General features: G+C 47.9%; 1 protein-coding gene across 1 annotated transcript in view; it reads left to right on the top strand.

The window, feature by feature from the left end:
• Positions 1-5,258: 5,258 nt before the first annotated feature.
• SORL1 (sortilin related receptor 1) overlaps positions 5,259-22,021 on the top strand; it is a 155,031-nt gene continuing 138,268 nt past the window's right edge. Inside the window, exon 1 of the mRNA XM_077457755.1 lies at positions 5,259-5,382. Coding sequence (XP_077313881.1) covers positions 5,272-5,382 — 111 coding nt within the window. The 5' untranslated portion in view covers positions 5,259-5,271. The remainder of the gene's footprint in view (positions 5,383-22,021) is intronic.

Genomic DNA, 22,021 nt, shown 5'->3' with positions numbered 1-22,021 from the left:
GCGTGAGCTTTTGCGAGTCGGCATTGCATACACACGATTGGAATTTCCGATAGAACGTTTTTCCATTGGGAAAATTGAGAACATGCTATCAAATTTTTACTGGCGGGAATTCGGCCAGCTAAATTCCGATGGAGCATACACACGGTCGCATTTTCCGATGAAAAGCTCTCATCGGTCTTTTGCTGGCCGAAATTCCGATCGTGTGTATGTGGCATTAGAGTCAGTCAGATCAGCCTCAGGCTCAGACAGTCGGCACCTTAGGCAGCTTAACCGCTTGCCGACCAGCCGCCGCAGTTATACTGTGGCAACATGGCTCGGGTGCACGAATCGCCGACATGTTACGTCAGTTCCCTTTTTGCCCTCTGCTCGCCCATGGTCGCGATCACCGCCGAGCTCCCATGATCGCTCGCGGCACACGGAGAACCGGGATCTGTGTGCGTAAAGACACAGTTTCCGGTTCTGTGAGGGGGGAAGTGACAGATCGTCAGTTCATACAGAGTATGAACACCGATCTATCTCTTCCCCCACACAGTCCCCTCCCTCCACAGTTAGAACACACACTAGGGAATACAATTAACCCCTTGATCGCCCCCTAGTGTTAACCCCTTCCCTACCAGTGACATTTTTACAGTAATCAATGCATTTTTATAGCACTGATCGCTGTATAAATGACAATGGTCCCAAAAAAGTGTCAAAATTGTCCAACGTGTCTGCCATAATGTCGCAGTCCCAATAAAAATCGCAGATCGTCGCCATTACTAGTAAAAAAAAATAATAATAAAAATGCCATAAACTATTCCCTATTTTGTAGACGCTATAACTTTTGTGCAAACCAATCAATATATGCTTATTGCATTTTTTTTTTTACCAAAAATATGTAAAAGAATACATATCAGCCTAAACTGAGGAAAAAAAAATTATATATATTTTTGGGGGATATTTATCACAACAAAAAGTAAAAAATAATGTTTTTTTTTTCAAAATTGTCGCTCTTTTTTTGTTTATAACGCAAAAATTAAAAACCGCAGAGGTGATCAAATACCACCAAAAGGAAGCTCTACTTGTGGGAAAAAAAGCCAATTTTGGGTACAGCATCGCACGACTGCGCAATTGTCAGTTAAAGTGACGCGGTGCCGAATCGCAAAAAGTGCTCTGGTCAGGAAGGAGGTAAAATCTTCTGCGGCTGAAGCAGTTAAGCTGCCTTTCAGTTCCTTCCTCCCCCACAGTGAGACCCGCGCTGCTGGCACTGCACAGAATCCCAGCCCCTGCCTCAGAGATCACTCCGCAGCAGGAGTCAGGAGGGAGTCATCATCACCGAATAAAAATAAAGTCAGCTCTGGCCGCAGACACAGCAAGCACCGCTCGCGGACACCTTGCCCATCCCTGCCCATAATACTAGCAAGTGCCGCACAGCAAGCCAGCCACTTCCGGGGCTGTATTTGTGTGGGAAGTGGCCACGGCACTCGGGGGGAGTTTTTTTTTTTTTTTACGCCCCCCTGCCAAGTGCCACCCTAGGCCTAGGCTTTGTCCGCCTAGGCCAAGACACAGCACTGCTGCTTGGTCCTGCATGATCTTCCTGATCACTAGGAGGAGCAAAGATATTAGGGGGGTGGAAAAAGAATAACCCAACCTGAACCCCCCACCTTAGAGGTATTATAAATCTACCTACCTACCTGCCTTTCACCTTTGTAAAACATACAGTGACCATGTAGATTCATTGTGTCATTTGTTGGTCTGACAGGGGTCTCCAAACTTTCTAAACAAAGGACCAGTATATTGTCCTTCAGACTGTAGGAGGGCCAGACTGAGGCCAGTGGGAGTAGAAGATGTCCTGGTGTCAATGGGAGTAAACAATGCTCCATCGTTGGTGTCAGTGGAAGGAATAGTGCCCCATTGTTGCTGTCAGGGGTAGGAATAGTGTCCCATTGTTGGTGTCAGGGGTAGGAATAGTGCTCAATTGTTGGTGTTATTAGGAGGAATGTTGCCCCTTCATTGGTGTCAGTGGGAGGACATATGCCCAATTGTTGGTGTCAATAAAAGTAATAGTGTCCCATCGTAGGTGTCAGTGGGAAGAATTGTCAAAGTTCATATTTGCCAACACACCACGGGTCACAAATGTCACCCAGAAGTCTATGTTTATTGAAGAAAGATCACATCACAGAAAGAAAGGTGCAATGTTTCGGGGGCTATGCAGGACCCCTTCGTCAGGTATGTGATGATGCCTGACAAAGGGGTCCTGCGTGGCTCTGAAACATTGCACTTTTCTTTCTGTGATCATTCTTGAATAAATATAGCCTTCCGGGTGACATTTGTGATTTGTGGTGTGCTGGCAAATATGAACATTGATCTATAGTTGCTCCAGTTTCCAGCTGAATATTGATGTAGCACCGTTACCTTCAAGTCTGATCCAGGAATGTGTGTGATGGGAATATTAACATCATAGTGGGAAGAACTGTGCCCCATTGCTGGTTTGATTGGGAGGAATTGTACCCCTTCATTGGTGTCATTGGGAGGACATATGCCCAATTGTCGGTGTACATTGGATGACACGTGCTCAATTGTTGGTGTCAGTGGATGGAATAATGTCCCAAGGGCCACACAAAAGCAAGCAAAGGGCCACATCTGGCCCCTGGGTCCCAGTTTGGAGATCATGGCTTATAATAAATCTTCACATTCCAGTGCCAGATGTTTCTGTTTGTTTGAAACATAAGGCATGCGCAGGGCACTGCACAGGTTAATGCATGACCTTGGTCTGTAGACTAAAGGCCTCCTATGAAGAAACCACATATCCCACAATCCGTGGGACTTCCTATCTAGTGCTGGTGCAGGTGAAAGCAATTACCAGAGTTTACCATGCTGGGAGGTCCAGCATATGTCTTACGATAAGACCTGGTTCACACGTATGCGTTTTCTGGGTGTGTTTTGCATTTATTTCACATGCACTTTTGATGTGTTTTTTATGCTTTTTGATACGTTTCCTGTTTTTGGGAGGTGTCTCTTGTCTTGCAGGAGGAACCAGAAAAAAAGCAGAAGAGACACACCCAAAAAACGCAGTGCTTGCGTTTCTGCTGTGTTTCATTTGAAGATGATGGAACCAAAAAGGCAACTTGCTTCGGGAACCAAAAAGTTCCAAAAAACAAAACAAAAAACACCTGTACGGAGGGGGAGGCAAACTTTAACGTCTATCCCCCCCCCCTCCCCAAAAAGTGCCAAATGTGGCAGCGGAGGGGAAGGAGGTAGACAAGCGGAGCTTCCAATTTTTAGTGGAGCTCCGCTTTACGCAGCTGTCCTGAAAGATCATTTGTGAAATTATTTAAGCTCCATTCCCACCTGGCCGTTTTGGGGTTACAGCAAAATCGCTGTGCCCACAATCTCAAAATGCACTAAAATCACAAAACACAGGTTCAGGTGCCATTATTATCAATAGCACCTAAACCGCAGTGCAGTTTTGCCACGACTGTCACATCGCGTGAAGCTTGTTGCCCAAAATGGAGCAGGAGCTTCTTTTGGGCAACAAGCTTCATATGACATGATTTGCTGTGATTGCTGCGTGACAATTGCCGCAAAAGCGCACACGTTTTAGGTGCCATTGAAAATAATGGTACCTGAACCTGCATTTTGTGATTGTAATGCATTTTGAGATTGCGGTGCAATTCTGCCGTGTTCCCAAAATGCCCAGGTGTGAATAGAGCCTCCTGGTTCTTGGAGGGACAGGTGATAAAGAAAGGGGTACAAGGGTGCTAGAGAGCAGAGCACTGCTTCTGGACTTGTACCCAGATCTGTACCCTGACACTAGGAAACCCTAGGGCTGACTATAGGCTGGGATAGAGCTCACCAGAGGCAACAGGTGATCAATGTCTATGGGAACTTCGGATGAACCACCAATGGGGAGTACATGTGGTCCCCCATAGAAAACACACACCATCTATCCCCCCCTCCATAGAGAATGCATACTATCTATCCCTTCCCCCATAGGGAACACACACCATCTATCCCCCCCCATAGAGAATGCATACTATCTATCCCTTCCCCCATAGGGAACATACACCATCTATCCCTTCCCCATAGAGAAAGAACACACACAATCTATCCCTCCCCCCCATAGAGGACACCCACCATCTACCCCCCCCCCATTTAGAACACATACCATCTACTCCCCCCCCCTCCATAGAGAGCACACATTGTCTAACCCCACCCCCATAGAGAACACACACCATCTACACCCCCCCATAGAGAACACACACCATCTATGCCCCCCCCCCATAGAGAATGCACACCATCTATCCCTTCCCCCATAGAGAACACACACAATCTATCCCCCCCATAGAGAATGCATACTATCTATCCCTTCCCCCATGGGAACACACACAATCTATCCCCCCATAGAGAATGCATACCATCTATCCCTTCCCCCATAGGGAGCACACACCATCTATCCCCCCCCCCCATAGAGAACACACACAATATATCCCTCCCCCCCATAGAGGACACACACCATCTACCCCCCCCCCCCATAGAGAACACATACCATCTACCCCCCTCCATAGAGAGCACACATTGTCTACCCCCACCCCCATAGAGAACACACACCATCTACACCCCCCCATAAAGAAAATACAAACCATCTATGCCCCCCCCCCCCATAGAGAATGCACACCATCTATCCCTTCCCCCATGGAGAACACACACAATCTATCCCCCCCATAGAGAATGCATACCATCTATCCCTTCCCCCATAGGGAGCACACACCATCTATTCCCCCCCCCCATAGAGAACACACACAATCTACCCCCCCCCCCATAGAGGACACACACCGTCTACCCCTCCCCCCCCCCCCCATAGAGAACACACACCATCTACACCCCCCCCATAGAGAACACACACCATCTATACCCCCCCATAGAGAACACACACCATCTACCTCCCCCCCCCGCCCCCATATAAAACGCACACCATCTACCCCCACCCCACAATCCAAAAGTCACGCACTCCTCTCCCTATACAATCTCTCTCCTCCGATCTGCCATAATAAACTACTAATAATAACACTCCGCACAGTACAGCTCCTCCTCTATGGGCGTGGCGTACAACGAAGAGACAGAAGAAGGCGTTTCTCTCCATTGAGTGAAAATAGAGAGGAGGACTCTTCTTGTAGAAGGGGCGGAGTGAGGGCGGGGAGAGGTTATAATTGATGAAAATGAGGGCGGGGCGCCATGTAAGGGGGCGAGGCGATGTCTCCGGTGGGGGCGGGGTGCCGGTGATAGTCAGTCATGTGCCCTGGGAAGATGGCGGCGGTTGGGCTGCTGTTGCTGCTGTCGGTGTTCAGTGAGGAGGGGAGAGCGGAGCCTGGCGCGGGGCCCCCAGTGCGGGTGTACGGACAGGTAGGTGCCTCTCCCTGTCTGTGTCCACGGTGCTGTGTATCAGTGCCCCCCCACCCTCTCTATAGACAGTGTTCTACATCAGTGTCCCCCCCCCCCCCCCATACACAGTGTTCTACATCAGTGCCCCCCCCCCCTATACACAGTGTTCTACATCAGTCTCCCCCCCCCCTATACACAGTGTTCTACATCAGTCCCCCCCCCCTATACACAGTGTTCTACATCAGTCCCCCCCCCTATACACAGTGTTCTACATCAGTGTCCCCCCCCCCTATACACAGTGTTCTACGTCAGTGTCCCCCCCTCTATACACAGTGTTCTACGTCAGTGTCCCCCCCCCTCTATACACAGTGTTCTACGTCAGTGTCCCCCCCCCTCTATACACAGTGTTCTACGTCAGTGCCCCCCCCCCTCTATACACAGTGTTCTACGTCAGTGCCCCCCCCCTCTATACACAGTGTTCTACGTCAGTGCCCCCCCCCCCCTCTATACACAGTGTTCTACGTCAGTGTCCCCCCCCCCTCTATACACAGTGTTCTTCATCAGTGCCCCCCCCCCTCTATACAGTGTTCTACATCAGTGCCCCCCCTCTATACAGTGTTCTACATCAGTGCCCTACATCAGTGTCCCCCCCTCTATAGACAGTGTTCTACATCAGTGTCCCCCCCTCTATGCACAGTGTTCTACATCAGTGCCCCCCCCCTCTATGCACAGTGTTCTACATCAGTGTCCCCCCCTCTATACACAGTGTTCTACATCAGTGTCCCCCCCTCTATGCACAGTGTTCTACATCAGTGTCCCCCCCCCCTCTATACACAGTATTCTACATCAGTGTCCCCCCCCTCTATACACAGTGTTCTACATCAGTGTCCCCCCCCCTCTATACACAGTGTTCTACATCAGTGTCCCCCCCCCTCTATACACAGTGTTCTACATCAGTGTCCCCCCCTCTATACACAGTGTTCTACATCAGTGTCCCCCCCCTCTATACACAATGTTCTACATCAGTGTCCCCCCCCTCTATACACAGTGTTCTACATCAGTGTCCCCCCCCTCTATACACAGTGTTCTACATCAGTGTCCCCCCCCTCTATACACAGTGTTCTACATCAGTGTCCCCCCCCCTCTATACACAGTGTTCTACATCAGTGTCCCCCCCCTCTATACACAGTGTTCTACATCAGTGTCCCCCCTCTATACACAGTGTTCTACATCAGTGTCCCCCCCTCTATACACAGTGTTCTACATCAGTGTCCCCCCCTCTATACACAGTGTTCTACATCAGTGTCCCCCCCTCTATACACAGTGTTCTACATCAGTGTCCCCCCCTCTATACACAGTGTTCTACATCAGTGTCCCCCCCTCTATACACAGTGTTCTACATCAGTGTCCCCCCCTCTATACACAGTGTTCTACATCAGTGTCCCCCCTCTATGCACAGTGTTCTACATCAGTGTGCCCCCCCTCTATAGACAGTGTTCTACATCATTGGCCCCCCTATAGACAGTGTTCTAGATCAGTGTCTCCCCCCCTCCACACGCAGTGTTCTAGATCGGTGTCTCCCCCCTCCATGCGCAGTGTTCTAGATCGGTGTCTCCCCCCCCTCCACACACAGTGTTCTAGATCGGTGTCTCCCCCCCCTCCACACGCAGTGTTCTAGATGGGTGTCTTCCCCCCCCCTCCAGTGTTCTAGATGGGTGTCTTCCCCCCCCTCCAGTGTTCTAGATGGGTGTCTTCCCCCCCCCCTCCAGTGTTCTAGATGGGTGTCTCTCCCCCCCTCCAGTGTTCTAGATGGGTGTCTCTCCCCCCCTCCAGTGTTCTAGATGGGTGTCTCTCCCCCCCTCCAGTGTTCTAGATGGGTGTCTCTCCCCCCCTCCAGTGTTCTAGATGGGTGTCTCTCCCCCCCTCCAGTGTTCTAGATGGGTGTCTCTCCCCCCCTCCAGTGTTCTAGATGGGTGTCTCCCCCCCCCTCCAGTGTTCTAGATGGGTGTCTCCCCCCCCCTCCAGTGTTCTAGATGGGTGTCTCCCCCCCCCGTCCAGTGTTCTAGATGGGTGTCTCCCCCCCCCGTCCAGTGTTCTAGATGGGTGTCTCCCCCCCCCGTCCAGTGTTCTAGATGGGTGTCTCCCCCCCCTCCAGTGTTCTAGATGGGTGTCTCCCCCCCCTCCAGTGTTCTAGATGGGTGTCTCCCCCCCCGTCCAGTGTTCTAGATGGGTGTCTCCCCCCCCCCCCGTCCAGTGTTCTAGATGGGTGTCTCCCCCCCCCCCCCGTCCAGTGTTCTAGATGGGTGTCTCCCCCCCCCCCCCGTCCAGTGTTCTAGATGGGTGTCTCCCCCCCCCCCCCGTCCAGTGTTCTAGATGGGTGTCTCCCCCCCCGTCCAGTGTTCTAGATGGGTGTCTCCCCCCCCCCCGTCCAGTGTTCTAGATGGGTGTCTCCCCCCCCCCCCCCCGTCCAGTGTTCTAGATGGGTGTCTCCCCCCCCCCGTCCAGTGTTCTAGATGGGTGTCTCCCCCCCCCCCCCCGTCCAGTGTTCTAGATGGGTGTCTCCCCCCCCCGTCCAGTGTTCTAGATGGGTGTCTCCCCCCCCCGTCCAGTGTTCTAGATGGGTGTCTCCCCCCCCCGTCCAGTGTTCTAGATGGGTGTCTCCCCCCCCCGTCCAGTGTTCTAGATGGGTGTCTCCCCCCCCCGTCCAGTGTTCTAGATGGGTGTCTTCCCCCCCCCCGTCCAGTGTTCTAGATGGGTGTCTCCCCCCCCCGTCCAGTGTTCTAGATGGGTGTCTCCCCCCCCCCGTCCAGTGTTCTAGATGGGTGTCTCCCCCCCCGTCTAGTGTTCTAGATGGGTGTCTCCCCCCCCCCCCCGTCTAGTGTTCTAGATGGGTGTCTCCCCCCCCCCCCCCCCCCCCGTCCAGTGTTCTAGATGGGTGTCTCCCCCCCCCCCCCCCCCCCCGTCCAGTGTTCTAGATGGGTGTCTCCCCCCCCCCCCCGTCCAGTGTTCTAGGTGGGTGTCTCCCCCCCCCCCCGTCCAGTGTTCTAGATGGGTGTCTCCCCCCCCCCCCCCCCGTCCAGTGTTCTAGATGGGTGTCTCTCCCCCCCCCCCCCCGTCCAGTGTTCTAGATGGGTGTCTCCCCCCCCCCGTCCAGTGTTCTAGATGGGTGTCTCCCCCCCCCCGTCCAGTGTTCTAGATGGGTGTCTCCCCCCCCCCCCGTCCAGTGTTCTAGATGGGTGTCTCCCCCCCCCCCCGTCCAGTGTTCTAGATGGGTGTCTCCCCCCCCCCCCCCCCCGTCCAGTGTTCTAGATGGGTGTCTCCCCCCCCCCCCCCCCGTCCAGTGTTCTAGATCGGTGTCCCCCCCCCCCCGTCCAGTGTTCTAGATGGGTGTCCCCCCCCCCCCGTCCAGTGTTCTAGATGGGTGTCTCCCCCCCCCGTCCAGTGTTCTAGATGGGTGTCTCCCCCCCCCGTCCAGTGTTCTAGATGGGTGGTTCCCCCCCCCGTCCAGTGTTCTAGATGGGTGTCTCCCCCCCCGTCCAGTGTTCTAGATGGGTGTCTCCCCCCCGTCCAGTGTTCTAGATGGGTGTCCCCCCCCCCCTCTTCCATACAGTTTTCCAGATGGGTGTCCCCCCCCCCCTCTTCCATACAGTTTTCCAGATGGGTGTCCCCCCCCCTCTTACATACAGTTTTCCAGATGGGTGTCCCCCCCCCCTTCCATACAGTGTTCTAGATGGGTGTCTCCCCCCCCCCCCCTCTTCCATACAGTGTTCTAGATGGGTGTCCCCCCCTCTTCTATACAGTGTTCTAGATGGGTGCCCCCCCCTTCCATACAGTGTTCTAGATTAGTGCCACCCTCCCATACACCATGCTGTGTCAGTGCTCCCCTGTGCACAGTTCCATGTTTGTTTCTCTCCACCTGAAATCTAGTGCTAAATATTAGTGTCCCTCCTCCATACTCGGTGCCATATATCGGTGTCTCTCCTCTATACACAGTGCCATATTTCAGTGCCCCATATCTGTTTCTGCCACCTCCTGTACGCAGTGCTATATATGTGTTGCCCCATCCATACACTATGCCATATACAGTTGTGATCAAAAGTTTGCATACCCTGGCAGAAATTTTGGCATTAATATTGAAAATGTGACTGATCATGCCAAAAAACTGTCTTTTTTTGTTTAAGGATAGTGATCACATGAAGCCATTTATTATCACATTTTTTTTACTCCTTTTTAAATCAGACAGAAATCGCCCACATGGCCTTGATAAAGTTTACATACCCCCGAGTGTTTGGCCTTGGTACAGAAGTTGGCACTCACGGGTTAAAATGTTAATTTCCCACATTTGTGGCTTTTTAAATCGCAATTAGTGTCTGCGTATAAATAGTCAATGAGTTTGTTAGCTCTTGGATGCACCAAGGCTAGAGGCTGAGCCATGAGGAGGTAGAAAATAACAGTCAAAAGACCTGCGTAACAAGGTAATGAAATGGATATAAAAAGATATCCAAAGCCTTGAATCTGTCATTACTGTTCAATCACTTAATAAGAAATGGAAAATGTGGGTGTCTCTTGATACCAAGCCAAGGTCAGGTAGATCAAGAAATATTTCAGCCACAGGAACTAATCAGGATACAAAGAAAAACCCCACAGGTAACCTCAGGAGGAATACAGGGTGCTCTGGAAAAAGACGGTGTGGTTTGTTTTTAAGGAGCACAATACGAAAAGTGAATAAAAAAGAGCTGCATGGTTGAGCTGCCAGAAGGAAGCCTTTACTGTGCCAATGCCAGAAAAAGCCCAATGAGGCATGTCAAGGTGTTGAGCATATTGTACCCGGGCTTTTTTGTGGAACTTTTCCAGTAAAGGCTTGACCATGCAGCTCTTTTTTGTTCAAATATCATTGTATTGTGTTCCTTTAAAAACAACCACACCATCTTCTTCCAGAGCAGCCTGTATTCCCCCTGAGGTTACCTGTGGGGTTTTTCTTTGTATCCCAAACAGTTCCTGTGGCTGAAATCTTTCTTGATCTACCTGACCTTGGCTTGGTATCAAGAGACACCCCAAATTCTCCACCTCTTAAAGTGGTGTTGCCACCAAAAAAATAAAACTACTTAAAATTCTTAAAAAAAAATCAAAAAAAAATAATTGGCAAAAAAAAAATTTTTTACTCACCTCTAAATACCGGTTGCTAGGGGGTCCCTCGTAGTCTGCCTTCTTCATTGCCCGGGCTGGTGACATCACTTCCCCTCGCGCCGCACATTCACCTGGGACCTGTCATGTGTCCCAGGTGACTGTACAGCGTATCACGGCGCCCTGCGCCGCTCGCGCATGCGCAGTGGGTGCCCGGCTGTGAAGCCACAGCCGGGTGCCCACAGTATGCATGACGGCGCCGCGAGCGGAGCGGGGAGCGAGGGGGGGTGGGCTTCGTTCCCCCGCATCGCTGGACCCTGGGGCAGGTAAGTGTCCGATTATTAAAAGCCAGCAGCTGCAGTATTTGTAGCTGCTGACTTTTTAAATTTTTTTTTTTTTAGGGGGTACCCCACTTTAAGTGATTGAACAGTACTGACTGACAGATTCAAGTCTTTGGATATCTTTTTATATCCATTTAATCTTTGTAAAGTTTCATTACCTTGTTACACAGGTCTTTTGATGGTTCTTTTCTACCTCCTCGTGGCTCAGTGTCTAGCCTTCCTAGTGCATCCATGTGAGAGCTAACAAACTCATTGACTATTTATACACAGACACTAATTGTGATTTAAAAAGCTGCAAATGTGGGAAATTATCCTTTTTAATTGCGATTTTAAGCTTTGTGTGCCACCTTCTGTGTCTGTACCAAGACCAAATATTCCAGGGTATGTAAACTTTTTATCAGGGCCATTTGGGTGATTTCTGTGATGATTTAAAAAGGATCCAAAAAAATGTGATAATGGCTGCATGTGATTGCTATCCTTAAATAAAAGACAGTTTTTTTGGTATGATCAGTCATATTTTCAATATTTAATGCCAAAATTTCACAATTTCTGCCAGGGTATGCAAACTTCTGAGCACAACTGTATCTGTGCCATCTTGTCTCCTGAGCAGAAATATATCAGTCACCCCCCAATCCAATACAAATTGCCACATATTGCTGCCCCTCTCCTTTTACACAGTGCAATACATCCGTGTCCCTCCTCTAAATGCTTTGCCTCCTCTCAAACACCATAATGTTTATCACTCCCCCCCCCCCCCCCAGTACACAGTGGCCTTTACCAGTAACCCTTGATAATTTCCACATTTTCTCATGTTACAACCAAAAAGGTAAACCCACTTTTGAAAATAAAAAACAACTTTAAGACAAAGGCATAATGAGCTAAGTATGCACTATGCTGTGAACCGCGATGACGTCACAGCGGGAGCTGCCGGCAATGGCAACGCGCCGTTGCTTCAGTGCGCATGTACATTAAATGCAGGGGATTTCTCCTAAACTGTGCAGGTTTAGGAGTGATCCTGGGTAGCTACAGGTAAGCCTTATAGGCATACCCCGCTTTACAGACACTCACTTTACCTACACTCGCGAGTACGGACATGCTCGCGAGTGTATGTAAAGTGGCTCGCAAGCTAAAGCTGCAGCTGAGTAATCCGTGCACGGATACTTGGAAACGCGCTCTACTAACTGTTAGTCGGCTATATGCCAAGATAACACTAACTACATCTGTGCCATTCACTCCCTGACCCCCCCCCCCCACTACAGTCCTTGCTGCCCTTCTACAGCCCCTGACCCTCCCCCCACCTCTACAATCACTGACCCCCACTACAGCCCCTGACACCCCAGAAGTGGAAAACGGTATTGCTTCATTTTAACCACTTGCCGCCCGCCCTATAGGCAAATGACAGCTGCAAAGTGGTTTCAAAATCCTGACTGGGCGTCATATGACGTCCTCAGGATTTTGAGCCGCTGCAGTCTGACTGCATTTGCGTCTGTCAGACGCGAGGAGAGGAGAGCCCATCGGCTGCTCCTCTGACGGGGGGGTCTGTGCTGATTATCAGCGCAGCCCCGCCGAGGATGCCCACTCTGGACAACCAGGGATGCCCAGCACCAGGTATGCCACCCTAGACCACCAAGGATGCCAATCAGTGCCCACAATGGGCATCACTGATTGGCATGCATTATTGTTTGGCACTGATCGGCATACATCAGTACAAAACAATACAATGCCGCCTATCAGTGCCCGTCTGTGCCGCCTATCAGTGCCCGTCTGTGCCGCCTATCAGTGCCCGTCTGTGCCGCCTATCAGTGCCCGTCTGTGCCGCCTATCAGTGCCCGTCTGTGCCGCCTATCAGTGCCCGTCTGTGCCGCCTATCAGTGCCAATCCGGTCCAGCTATCAGTGCCAATTTGTGCCACCTATCAGTGTCCATCAGTACCGCCTTATCAGTGCCCGTCAGTGCACTTATTTACAAAGTTTTGAAACTGAAACAAAAAAACTTTTTTTTTCCAAATCTTTCGGTCTTTTTTTATTTAGCAAAAAATAAAAACTGTAGAGATGATCAAATACCACTAAAAGAAAGCTCTATTTGTGGGAAAAAATAATTTATTTGGGTACAGTGTAGCATGACCGCGCAATTGTCATTCAAAGTGCGACAGCGCTGAAAGCTCAAAATTAGTCTGGGCAGGAAGGTGTTTACGTGCCTGGTATTGAGGTGGTTAAGTACATTTTTGTTTTACATACATGCTGTGGTCCCATTGTGTACTTATAAGTGGGGTATGTCTGTATAGGCTCACCTGTAGCATAAACTGGTCTGTAAGGGTTTATAACCACTTTAAATGTGTTTCTTTGGGATTTTATGTGATACACCAACACAGAGAGGCACAACATTGTGAAATGGGAGGAAAACGATAAATGTTTTTCAAATTTTTTTTTTTTTTACAAATATCTGAAAAGTGTGTCATACATTTGTATTCGGCCTACTTTACTCTGAGACCCCTAACTAAAATCTAGTGGAACCAATTGCCTTCAGAAGTCACCTAATTACCTGTGTGTAATTTAATCTCTGTATAAATACAGCTGTTCTGTGAAGCCCTCAGAGGTTTGTTAGAGAACATTTCTCACACGATTCGCCCATCATTTATTCGGAAATTGTTTGTTTTTCAATAAATTTCCAACATGTCCAATTTGCTCAAATTTGATTGCTGCACTACAGCCCACTAATGGTAAATACAAACCAAAATTGTTAGATAAGATTTTCGAAAAAAATAATTATTTTGAATTTCGACCCATGTATGGCCTGCCTTAGTGAACAAACAGCATCATGAAAGCCAAGGAACACATCAGACAGGTCAGGGATAAAGTTGTGGAGAAGTTTAAAACGGAGTTAGGTTATTTAAAAAAATATATATATCAAGCTTTGAACCTCTCAAGCCATGATCTGAAAATGGAAATGACCATCCACTTAAACTGACAGGCCGGGCAAGGAGAGCATTCATCCGAGAAGCAGCCAAGAGGTCCATGGTAACTTCGGAGGAGCTGCAGAGATCCACAGCTCAGGTGGGAGAATCTGTCCACAGGACAACTATTAGTCGTACAATCCACAAATATGGCCTTTATGGAAGAGTGGCAAGAAGAAAGCCATAAGAAGTCCCGTTTGCGAGAAGCCATGTGCGAGGACACAGCAAACATGTGGAAGAAGGTGCTCTGGTCAGATGAGACCACAAAACGCTATGTATGGCGGAAAACTAAGTGCACATCACCCTGAACACACCAATCCCCACTGTGAAACATGGTGGTGTCAGCATCATGGTGTGTGTGTGTGTGTGTGTGTGTGTGTGTGTGTGTGTGTATGTGTGTGTATATATGTATATGTGTGTATATATATATATATATATATATATATATATATATATATATATATATATATATATATATATATATATATATATATATATATATATATATATATATATATATATATATATATATATATATATATATATATATATATATATATAAATTATTCCAAGCTTTGAACATCTCACGGAGCACTTTATATATAAATTTATTATAAAAATGTTATTACACACACTCAGTGAAACATCTGTCAGGTAAATCTCTGAAAGAGACTACCTACCTTTTGTAATCTGTAAAGGGTTCTATTTCTATCCTTTTTCCTCCATAGCTGCCTCATATGACCGGGCCCCCCTGTGAAGTTCCCGCCCGCCTCACCTCAGTGACAAAGTTATACTTTTCTTTTTTCCACATATATTTATATAGCTCCAGAAGATGCGCATCCAGAGCACGAAACTAGTCAAGCAACTTTGAATGCATTTTCTGAACACTGAAGTAGAATTGATTTATTTTGGTTTGCCTTTACTAACCCCTCCATATGTGATCACTGTATGACGAATGATTAGGTCATCTTGTATGTATACATATGTGTTACCTCTTAGGGGTTTGTTTAAGTCTTAGGAGCTTTTTGTAACCTACCAACCCAGTCATTGTAGGTTCAGGTTGAACTCTGGACTGTTTGGTTGGTCACTGAGACGTGTTTTAAAATCGCATTCACTTTTGTAAATGTTGTTTTTTTTATTGTTGTCCTAGTCTTTTTCATTAAAGGGTAAGTTCACCTTTACAGAGAAATCTGGAAGGTGAACTTACACAGGACCCCCACTGACCTATAGCGTGGCAATCTCCTGTTATGAGCCCTGCCTCACCGGACCGGGGCGTAGCAATCCCCTTGGCTTAATCTCGGGATGTTTTGGAGCATTCCAATTGATCACAGTGGGCAATGCCGACCAATTAAATCCTGCTTAGCCTGCCCCGTCAGTGGGGAAAAAGTAGAGAGAATGCAGAGGGAAATTCTAAGCCATGTACCGGTGAGGCAGGGATAGCAGGGCTCAGAGGGGGAGATCGCCACGCTGCAGCTTGGGGGCAGGGTGGTGGGTGAGGAGGGGGTCCTGTGTAAGGTCACCTTACAGCTTTTTCTGTTAATGTGAACTTACACTTTAATGATTTGTAATAAATAAACATTTACTTTTTTAACAATCCATACAATATGCCTGAAAAGTCCCTTCTCTTCAATTCCTCTAAGAAACACACCAGACGGGTCAGGGATAAAGTTGTGGAGAAGTTTTAAACGGGGTTAGGTTATTTAAAAAAACAAAACCAAAAAAACAAGCTTTGAACATCTTAATCCATGCTCTGAAAACGGAAAGAGTATGGCACAACTGCAAATCTACCAAGACATGACCATCCACCTAACCTGGCAGGCTGGACAAGGAGAGCATTAATCAGAGAAGCAGCCAAGAGGCCCATGGGAACTCTGGAGGAGCTGCAGATATCCACAGCCCAGGTGGGAGAATCTGTCCACAGGACAACTATTAGTCGTGTTCTCCACAAATCTGACCTTTATGGAAGAGTGGCAAGAAGAAAGCCATAAGAAATCCCTTTGCAAGAAGCCATGTGGGGCGCACAGAAAACATGTGGAAGAAGGTGATCTGGTCAGATGAGACCACAAAACTCTGTGTGGTGGAAAACTAACACTGCATATCGCCCTAAACACACCATCCCCACTGTGAAACATGGTGGTGGCAGCAGCATGTTGTGGGGATGCTTTTCTTCAGTGGGGACAGGGAAGCTGGTCAGTTGTTGGCAAGATGGATGGAGCCAAATACAGGGCAATCTTATACGAACACCTGTTATGCTGTGTACGCACGGCTGGACTTTGACAGCAAAGGTCCGACGGGAAACAAATCCGTCAGACAATTCAATTGTGTATGGGCTTCATCGGACCTTTTGCTGTCGCAAAATTCAGACGTACTTTCGATTTAGAACATGTTTCAAATCTTTCCTATGGACTCGAGTCTGGTTGAAAAATCCGTTCTTCTGTATGCTAGTCCGACGGACGAAAACCAACGCTAGGGCAGCTATTAGCTATGAACTTCCTTATTCTAGTCCGGCCGTGCGTCATCATGGTCCAATCTGTCAGACTTTGGTGTGATTGCGTGTCAAAGTCTGTTGGAACTCTGATGAAAGTCCGTCGATAAGACCGTCGGACCTAGTCTGCCAGAAAGTCCGGTCATGTACGTGGCATTAGAGTCTGCAAAAGACTTGAGACTGGGGCAGAGGTTCACCTTCCAGCAGAACAACAACAACCCCAAATATACAGCCAGAGCTACAATGGAATGGTTTAGATCAAAGCATATTCATGTGTTAGCCCTTGTACACACGGTCGGAGAATCCGTCGGAATGTGTCCTATCGGACCGTGTCGTCGGATAATCCGACTGTGTGTGGTATGCATCGGACTGATTCCGTCCAAATATCCGTCGGACCCAATTTTCCAACATGTTGGAAATATTTCCTGACCAACTGGGCCAATCGGACATACTCCGATCATGTGTAGCGAATTTTGATCGGACCAAGTGCCACGCATGCTCAGATCAAATTCCTACATCAAAGCTATTGGCTACTAGCCTGAATGTAGTCCCATCGTAATGAAATTACGTCATCACGTTCTGAAAGATCGGATTTTTCGACAACTTAGTCCGACCGTGTGTAAGCAACAGTTTCGGACACAATCCGTCGGACTAAATCCGACGGACAAAATCCAACGGATTTGGTTGGCAGAATCTCCGACCGTGTGTACAGGGGCTTAGAATGGCCCACTCCAGGTCTAGACCTAAATCCAATTTGAGAATCTGTGGCAAAACTTGAAAATTGCTGTTCAGATGCTCTCCATCCAATCTGACAGAGCTTGAGCTATTCATTAATGAAGAATGGGCAAAAATGTCACTCTGTAGGTGTGCAAATCTGGTAGAGACATCCCCAAAAAGACTTGGAGCTGTAATTGCAGAGAAAGGGGGTTCTACAAAGTATTGAAAATTTCAGGGGGGGGGGGGGGGTGAATACTTTTTCAAAGCACTGTACATTGTATCGCTGCTCATCCCACAACGATAAGATGTCTCTGCAATAGTTTGTGTCTCTGCTCCTCCCACAATGTGAAAATCCCAGCAGTAGATTCTCTGCCCCTCCCACAATGGGGAGATTTCTTGCAGTAATTGTCTCTGCCCCTCCCACAATGGTAAGCTGTGCCAGTGGCAACCATCACACACTGTTGTTGGCACCTTTGCGCACATGATGTTTTCAGGAACGTTGCGGGAGGTAAACTTTCACAGACCGGGGTGTCCATGTCTTTGTGCTCCAATGTGACATTGCGATTGATGATCAGAACTGCGGGGGCGACGGGCACACGGCTGACACTGCATCTACCTTTTAGAAATGTGCTGGCAAACTAATCAGAAATCACATCATGCCCCGCAGGCGCTAGAAAGGAAAATAAAACGACTTTAATTAGGAGTCGTGCTGCAGATCTCTCATTTAGCAGTAATATTCAGCTGAGGAAGGTCTCTGGTGTCCCTGTCCCTCCCGTGACGACGGGCTGCTGTTTTCTGTGTTTGGCACATTACGTCATCCCGCTGATTGTTGATGGTGTCGGTGTCACAGATGGTCGTACGGCTCACAGGCCGCGCTCAGCCTGCCCAGGGTCAATGAGGAAGTTCATCGTCCTTGTTGTCATACTGAGATCTTTATCTCCTGAACCTGACAGGCAGGATCTGTGCACCTCTCGCCTGCAGCCTGTGTATTCTCCCAGTCTGGGGGGTGGGGGTTATGAAGAAATGAATCTGACAAACGTCCCCTGCAGGTGAATCTTCCAGGTGAATGGCTTTTCTGTGACAATGATTGTTTCACCACCAGTGAAAGTCACATGGACTGCTTTATAAATCCTTTTACCCTCGGAGCGCACAGCCATTCTTGGTGTGACTTGTATTTGACATTTTTGCTGTTCCATATTTTTGTGGATTTTATTTATAAATGGATCATTATGCTTTTCCTCTACTCCCCTTCAGTATGACAGGCGCACCCGACCATGAACACTGATAGAAGATTTAATACAGTGTCTGTACAGGGTGAACCTGTTTGCAGGGTTGGAGATAGGGCTGGGGAATAAATCAATTTGAATTGAGTTGAGAGGTCAAATCGATTCAAATTTTCAGCAAATTGTTTTTTTTTTTCACCAGAACTGGTGCTGACACTGTGCCAGTCCTTAGAAGCTGTGGGCAGGAGTTTTTAGGTGAGGCTTCGGCCTAGTCTGCAAGGCCAGAGCCCTGCACAGAGCAACCCTGATCCTCCTCCTCCTGGGGTGCCCGTCGGCGCTCCTGGCTAGTCCTCTTCATTGGGTGCCCCCATGGAGAGCCGCATTCCCTGGGGGCACCCATGCGGGCGCACTCACGAGTCCTGCTGCTGCGTCCATTGACACAGACAGCAGGACTCGGCCCCACCTCCCCCTTGCTCCTGTGTCATTGGAGTTGATGACAGCGGGAGCCAATGGCTCTTGCTGCTATCAATCTATCCAATGAGGACCCGAGACAGCATTTGAAGCTGCTGGGCTTTCAATCGCCACTTGAACAATTGGGTTCAAGTAAGAAAAAGGGGGATCTAGGGGGCAGCTGCAGCACAGAAGGTTTTTCACCTTTCAGCATAGAATGCATTAAGGTGAAAAACCATGAGACTGTACAACTGCTTTAACGTCTGAGGATGCAGCGGCTGTACGCACACATCTGCTCATCCTAAGGTGAGAGAAGTGCAGCTGAGTGGCCCCAGATGCAGGCAGTGTGCCAGTTTTTTTTATATTTTGCTGTCTCTGGTTCCTCCTTCTCATCCTCTTTAACATGCTATGCAAACTTTTGCATTTTAATTTGGACTCTATCAGCCCCGGGTCTCTGTACTTCTACATTCAGTGCAGACAGATCCTGGCTGTGGGAGGGGCCAGTAGGGTGCTGTACCGTGGGGAAAATTAATTATTTTATCCAAACAATGGAGATAGGTTCATGAACCCAAAAATGGGGGTTTATACCCCTATAATGCAGTACAAAAAATCCATAAAGGGGTATGGGAGGAAATTGGGACTACAGGCTCTCCTCACTTAGGTTTCCCTTCCAGCGACCAGATTGTTAAACGAATTGCCACAAGTAATCGATATTTTAAGCATTCTTAACTACTGTACTGTAGTTTGAAACAAAGGTCTAAACACAATGCCAACTCAATGTTTTAATTTGCATAAGTACACAACACAAAAATATAAACCACAATTCTCTACTGTACAATACAATGATGTACAGTGCATTGGTCAGGAGAGCTGGTCGTAAGTCAGAGTGGTCATTAAACAAGGAGTATCTGTATACAATACCCAGGAAATAATGCAAATAAGTGAAAATATGTAGAGATAAAAAAAAAAAAATGTATTATAGTATATGTAAAAAAAACAAAAGAGGAAAGACATTTTAACAACGCTATTAAAGTGGTTGTAAACCCACATGGGGAAAAAAAAAGACCTGCAAGACAAAGGCATAATGAACTAGTATGCATAGCATACTAGCTCATTATGTAATACTCACCTGAACGGCACCGGCCGGCGACATTACTCCCCATTACTGCTGGGTATCTGACGTCACTCCTGCGCATGCACGTGGGAGCCGCCAGTAACTGCACGGACACTGAAGCAAATGGAGCGTATGTGCCATTGCTTCAGTGCGAATGTGACGATGACGTCAGCACATGCAGATACAGGGAATATATCCTAAACCGCGCAGGTTTAGGAGATATCCGGGGTAGCTACAGGTAGACCTTATACACATGGTTGGAATATACAATGAAAAGCTCCCATCTGACTTTTTCTGTCAAATTCCGACCATGTGTACGGGGCATAAGGGTTTACAACCACTTTAAAATAAGCAGTCACATCATAGTTTCAGTATGGTAAATACAAAAGGGTGAACTGAAACATTTATATGACTTCCTATTTTAATAGTGTTGTTAAAACGTCTTTCCTCTTTTGAGTTTTTTTTACATTGCTGTAATAAAGTATTTGATCCCCTGCAGATTTTCTAAGTTTGCCTACTTACAAAGAAATGGAGGATCTATATTTTTTATCATAGGTGTATTCAAAATGATAGAGACAGAATATCAACCAATAACTTAGAAAAAATACATTCGGAGAGTAAAATAGGTATTTGATACCCAACCAACAATTCTGGCTAATAGTATGTGCTCATGTGGTACACAGATTAGTCCTGTCATTAGGAACACCTTCTTAAAGTGGTTGTAAACCCTTACAACACACTTTGACCTACAGGTAAGCCTAGATTAATGCTTACCTGTAGGTCCACGAAATATCTGCTAAACCTATACGGTTTAGGAGATATTTGCCCGAAGACAGGCATCGCTGTCTACGGCACATGCGCCGTAGACAGCGGTGCGCAGGCGCACTGAGCGTGGCATCGTCAACGACAAAGATGCCACACGTGTCGGCTCCCCTTGCTTATGCGCGGGAGTGACGTAATCGCGGCCTCGCCGAATGACAGCGGCGGAGCTGTGAGACCCCACCGAGAAGATCGATGCGCCTGACTACAGGGGACAGCAGTGACATCGCTGGCTCCTGTGTCAGGTAAGTGACACATAATGGACTACTATGCGATGCATAGTAGTCCATTATGCTTTGCCTTTGCAGGGAATGAAAGAGGAAGTAAACCCATTAGGGTTTACTTCCTCTTTAAATTGACATCTCATTATATGTGTAAAAGACACCTGTCCACAGAATTTCTTCCATTCAAATCTCACCATCTTGGGCAAGACCAAAGAGCTGTTAAAGGACGTCAGGGACAAGGTTGTAGACCTGCACAAGGCTGGAATGGGTTACAACAGTGGTCATCAACCCTGTCTTCAAGGACCACTAACAGGCCAGGTTTTATGTATTATCTTGGGGAGACGCAGACTAGAATACGGCAATCACTGAGCAGAAAATGTTATCACCTGTGATGTATTTCAGTTATCTTGCAAACCTGGCCTGTTAGCGGGCCCTGAGGACAGGGTTGAGGACCATCGCCAAGCAGCTTGGTGTGAAGGTGACAACTGTTGGGGTGATTATTTGCAAATGGAAGAAATGCAAAATGACCATCAATCGCCCTTAGTCTGGAGCTCCATGCAAGACTTCACCTGATGGGGTAAGGATGATCATGAGAAAAGTGAGGGATCAGCATAGAACTACACGGAAGGAGCCTGTGAATGATGTCAAGGCAGTTGGGGCCACAGTCACAAAACAAACCATTGGTAACACAATACGCCATCATGGATTGGAATCCGGCAGTGCCTGCAAAGTCCCCCTCCTCAAGAAGGCATGTGTACAGGCCCATCTGAAGTTTGCCAATGAACATCTAAATTCTTCGGAGAAGGATTGGGAGAAAGTGCTGTGGTCAGTTGAGACCAAAATTGAGCGCTTTGGCATTAACTGGACTCGCCGTGTTTTGAGGATGAAAAATGCTGACTATGACCCCAAGAACACCATCCCTACAGTCAAGCATGGAGGTCATTATACTTTGGGGCTGTTTTTCTGCTAAATGTACAGGCCGACTTTGCCACATTGAAGGGCTAATGGACGTGGCCATGTATTGTAAAATATTGGATGATGACCTTCTTCCCTCAGCCAGAACACTGAAGATGGGTCTTCCAGCATGACAATGAACCAAAACATACCACCAAGGCAACAAAGGAGTAGGTCAAGGAGTAGCACATTAAAGTGGTTCAATAAAAAAGAAAAGTTTTGGGGGGATAGGGACTTTCAGGAAGCCATGACCTGGT

The sequence above is a fragment of the Lithobates pipiens genome, unplaced genomic scaffold (assembly GCF_037356315.1).
Source record: "Lithobates pipiens isolate NorthernLeopardFrog02 unplaced genomic scaffold, aLitPip1_a1.2 Scaffold_27, whole genome shotgun sequence".
Classification (NCBI taxonomy): Eukaryota; Metazoa; Chordata; class Amphibia; order Anura; family Ranidae; genus Lithobates; species Lithobates pipiens.
Note: the sequence above shows the minus strand (reverse complement) of the source record. Positions and strands in the feature narration are given on the sequence as shown.